This window comes from Gadus chalcogrammus, chromosome 20 (assembly GCF_026213295.1).
Source record: "Gadus chalcogrammus isolate NIFS_2021 chromosome 20, NIFS_Gcha_1.0, whole genome shotgun sequence".
Taxonomy (NCBI): Eukaryota; Metazoa; Chordata; class Actinopteri; order Gadiformes; family Gadidae; genus Gadus; species Gadus chalcogrammus.
In genome coordinates, this window is record NC_079431.1 from 6,893,888 (window position 1) to 6,899,143 (window position 5,256).

The following is a 5,256-nucleotide window of genomic DNA, read 5'->3' on the forward strand; positions in this document are numbered from 1 at the left end:
TTAACATACCGTACATAGGTTATGATTCTGGATGATTTTTTAGGTAGTGGCCATCGTCAAAATGCACCAGAACACAGGAAATCATCTACCAAATTCAAAATTATGTAGCTTCTCTCAGCTCACGTATAGTTGAAGTGTGCAGTCATGTGCCCCTCCGATGGTTATGATAAAAAATGTGGCCCTCTTTACCATGAAAGTTGCCCATCCCTGGAGTAGCATCATCATCACTGCCAGCTGACATCAAACGCCTTGCTAGAGAAAAACAGTTCCAGCCATCACATTAGGTGAGTCTAGAAATGCAGCAAACATGAGGCTTAGTAACACAGCAGTTATAGACTTTTTTTGTCTTTTTTTTCATCTTTAGTTATGTGTTCATAATGGTACGGCCCTCTGAGGACTTTGGAAAAATTGAAATGGCCCTTGATGTGAAAAAGGTTCCCCACCCCTGTCTTAAACGATCAATGGCGCTGTGATTCTGATCTCCATGAGGCACTTTATAACATTCCCGCCTCACATGTGATCACAGCACCACCTTAAGGCTTAAGTTGTGTACAGCAAGTGTTTGGTTCTGTATTACGTAGTTCTAAAACAACAATTTATACATGGTTATATTATTATATATTCCCTATTCCACTTTAAAATCATATTCTTAATATTTATATATTAAATGTAGCTAAATTAACTAAATTAACCATTTTTTCCATTGCCTGCAGAAGAGGCATGCGGTCATGTGGTTGGCGGTCATACACACTACATCCTCAAGCCGAAAAAAAACCTTCTGTAGGGTTTAGAAATGGCGAGTATACGACTTCAAATTGTTTATGGTTGGTGTACCTGTTCCAGACCAAAACAGCCCGATGGAAATGAACATTATCCCAGACAACAACAAACCTGGGCTGCTCTGAACTGTCCTGTTCAACTGCATCATGAAGTGAATCTAGAAGTGGGATGATATGTTGGGTATTGTAGGGATCTATTTTTTCATGATGGTGCAGTTACCCTCGAAGGCTTATGGTGGCACACAATGATATATTTCCCCCGCGCTGCCCCGGGACGTGCACAATTGCCCTTTTTGTAGCTGGCTGATAGGTGTTCAGTTTTGTAAGTAAATGTTTTGAGGTGTGTATTTAAGTATTGTCAATTACCCAATTTGTTTAGTATTTTGAATAGATGTGTTTCACCAATGACATACTGAGATGTCATTTTTGAACTAAGTGTCTTATGTTTGAAATAGTGTGTAGTGAAGTGTGCAGGAGCAAGTGTGTTGCAGAAAGGAGCAAGTATGTTGCAGAATAGCAACTAAAGTGCAAAGCGGCGCTTTTGTTTAAGGAATGGTTACATGTGTTTAAGGTATAGTTACAAAAACTTCAAGTTGTGTTACTTTGGTCTAAGCATGTGTCTATAGTGTTCAAGCAATTGAAAAAAACTAAAAAACAAACATAAACACGTTGTCGATAAATAAGCAGGATAAAACTTTATTGCACAACAAAAAGCGCCATCCTGGAACAAATATAATTCACATGTTTATTTTACATAAATATGCTTACAGCCTCTGTTATACCATGAATATATATACAAACAGACAAATATTATACTACATTGTCATCAACACTTGGTGGAAATTGAGAGATACTACTTTCTGTGTTTTTGCATGTGTTTGTTTGTGTTTGTGTGTGTGTAAGTCACACATAAAACGTTTCTAACTAACTTGACACTGTTGGAAAACAGTCCATGCAAAGCCTAGAGACAGAATTGGTGTATATAGCTTTATCTAGAGATTACCTATGTGATCCATGTTTTATACAAACAGGAGGTAAAGCACCCATTATTCATTCATACAGTTACAGTTTAAACAATCATAAATGGTACACCCATCAGTTGGGAAGCCATTATGTGCCCTAAGAGTATTGTGTATATGCATTGAAAGAATTCAATTAGATTGAAGTTCAATTAGATTGAAGTTTAAGAATAAAGCGGAAAAAAGCAAATGTGGGGACGTTAACTTTATTCTATCATCTAAAAGGTTTGATAGGTAATACAAATGGAGAGGTGAAATCTTCATCGCAGAGCTTATTGCTTACATTTTTTTCGCACTACTTTATGGATTTATATGGGCGTGACCTCATCCTGTAAGTTGGCATGGGAAGCACAGGCCAATCTTAAATGTCTCTCAGGAAAGTTGCCATAGTCTAAATAAGCATCTAGAAGTAAAAATTCTCTCGTAAAAAACAAAAATACATTGTGGCTCATTTGGAGTGATAGCATCAACCGATTAGACTATTTTCTATTTGTCGATTTGTGACCTCACATGTCTAGTGTGACCCTTAACTTTGAAAAAGAGAAAATAGGAAAACCTGATGTACTGATGTCCTCTGGAGTAAAGATCCTAGATTGCAAGGAAGACTACATGTATTTAAAGAAATAAAGAATGAAGAAAACTTTGGTGGATAAAATAGAATACAATTTTAAAAAGTCAAACCTGCACTATGTCCCTTTTTCACAGCCTTCACTTTTGATTTCTGTGTCCTGTTGCTCAAAAGCACAAACGTGTGTGCTGGACCGTTTCAAAAGAACTGTGAAAGCCACTTGAATGAATGTCTTTCATAATTCAGACATCCAGTTATTATAATTCATTCTGAACAAAAGTGATGACTGTTATGTAAAAAAGTGAGATGCTGCTGTTTAACCTTTAGATACATGATGTCCTCTTGAATACTCAGGGCTCCACCTAGTGGAGACAGATCGGCTCTCTGAAAATCAGTCATCCATGTGCTTGTCAGTGTGTAAACATTGGGCCTTCCAGGGGAACGGATTGAAACTGATTGTCTTCTATTCACCAGATGGGTACAGGCAGCTACAGGGGAGAGTTCATCTTCTATTATTTTATGTATGAATTGATTGAATCCTTCCAGTAAATAAACTCGGAGGCTTCAGGTTTGAGAGTTACATCATTGAACGTTGTCAATCCCACAGTACTGTGAGGACTGCCTAATGGACTGCCTAATCTTCAAAACCACAGAGGAGCTACATGGTAATACTGACTAGTCTGTTGCGTAAAGGCCAAACTGAACCTCGGTGTTGGGTCTCTACGTCACCCATGTAGCCTTCAGAGGCCGCTGAAAGGCCAGCCTCGTCTTTCATGCCATGTTTAGTTTCTGCAGTCCATTTATGATGGACAGTTTGACGGAGGTTTGCTTAAATGTTCATTTGTACGACCCATCATCCTCACATGATAAATATCACCGTATCATCCCGAATGAGTGACTTTGGGGTCTTTTGCCTTTTGACTATGCTCAGAACCACAGAAGCGGAAGCGGCAGACACACCACGTTCCCACGGGGACCTATTCGATGCAGAGGTTAAAGTCCCCCCTTATAGAGAATGACAACCCCCAGACAGACATGAGTCTTTCATTGCAATGTGGGCGACTGTGACCCAAACAGTGTATTAAACATACGGTATATTCACATTGTGCTCTTTCTATTTAGCAGCTGGAGATGATTCCAAGCAAAATACATTTAAGATTTCAGTTAAATATCGTGAGAATCATTCACTATCTATGCCAAACTTTGTCGGCCTTGATAAAACTAGCTGATCCGTTCTTTCACAGAGCTTTGCTGTATTTATTATTTTTTATAAATTATTCATTTTTTGTTTGTAGCAAAACATTTAGAAATGTAAACAATACAAATATAAATAAAAACAAATGTCAATAAATATAAAGCGATGATGGCACATGAAAATGCTTGCAGGAAAAAAACTTTTTTGCAGGTTTGATTCAAAGAATTTGATGATATATAATCAAAACTATAATGCTTAAAGAAACCATATGCAATATTATTATCAAAATAAATGGAATAACTTAAGGTCTATATTATTCATGGCAAATAGTCCAATACCTCTTCCAGTATTGCTGATGGATATTCAATAAATCTTGATAAAATTTCTTTGTACAAATATAAAATAATATATATGTACTTTTAAGTAATTTAATACATTCTTTGTTTTCGTATATTTTACCGATAAACTTTTTGACATTTTACATTTTGCACTTCGTCTATTTACCTGTTAATAATCTAAACTAGGGCTTTTCAAATAACCTAAGTCATTAGTGCTTTTGGCACATCACTAATGAAACACATTTCTCTATACACAACATAACACTCGAAATCCAATAAGGTGTGAAAACGGCCAGCAATACCTATTCTAATCTTTCCTGGTCTATCAATTGAATTTCATCACAATAAAAGTTAGGCTTGAATATTACAGCTATTACTCAGATGTAAGACACCCAAACAGAAGCATCACACCATATTCATCACACAGTTAATACCAAAAAGGAAGTTAGATAAAACAAGGTTGTTTGAGCAATGGTGCAAAGGTAATTGACCTTTCAATTATGCAGTTCTTTGTAGGCAGGTTCTATGTAGAAATTCAGTGAAGCAATGTTATCATCTCCACTTCAGGAGAATTAGCAGGTTAATATCAACTCCAATTCGGTGTCACAGACAGGAAGTTATCTGCCAAATACTGGAAAACACTTAAACATGAGCAGAAACAATATTTATATCTGTGTGTGTTCTGATCCTTAATGTACCATAATGCATTGCCCTGGGCGGAGGGAGGGGGTGGAGGAAGCAGGGCATGATGGGTAATGTAGTATGGGGTGCTCTGAGATGCGTTGAGCAGTGCGGCGGTCACTCAAAGCGCTCGTAGTTCCTGGTCTGTCTGACGCGGGGCACCATGTCTACCAGGAGCCTGTGAGTAGAGAAGAAGATTATCGACCGCTCTTCAGGAAATGTAAAACTGAGTTCAATGTTATATATAAATGGCGACTGTTATGGGCATGTATTTGCGTGAACTACCAGGGTGGTCGGGGTGTTTCAGCTTCCAACTGAAATGCTCTGGGTTCAAACTGCAATGTCGACCGTCTACACCTAGACGCCCGTGAGCAAAAAAGCCTAACCCCAACCTGTTTCTTAATGAGGTGAAAATAAAATGGCCATTCTTGTGTCTGCTAAATGAACGGCCCCAAAGATTTGACAAAGTAGTGTGAAATGGCTTGGTTTTTTCTAAAACCAAGCCATTGTCTTTGTGTGTGTGTGTGGCTGTGTATGTGTGTGTGTGTGTGTGTGTGTGTGTGTGTGTGTGTGTGTGTGTGTGCGTGTGTGCGTGCGTGCGTGCGTGCGTGCGTGCGTGCGTGCGTGCGTGCGTGCGTGCGTGCGTGCGTGCGTGCGTGCGTGCGTGCGTGCGTGC

General features: G+C 38.6%; 1 protein-coding gene across 1 annotated transcript in view; it reads right to left on the reverse strand.

The window, feature by feature from the left end:
• Positions 1–1,431: 1,431 nt before the first annotated feature.
• LOC130373441 (transmembrane protein 163-like) overlaps positions 1,432–5,256 on the reverse strand; it is a 42,243-nt gene continuing 38,418 nt past the window's right edge. The window contains exon 8 of the mRNA XM_056579938.1: positions 1,432–4,758. Within this exon, the coding sequence (XP_056435913.1) occupies positions 4,698–4,758 (61 nt within the window). The 3' untranslated portion in view covers positions 1,432–4,697. The remainder of the gene's footprint in view (positions 4,759–5,256) is intronic.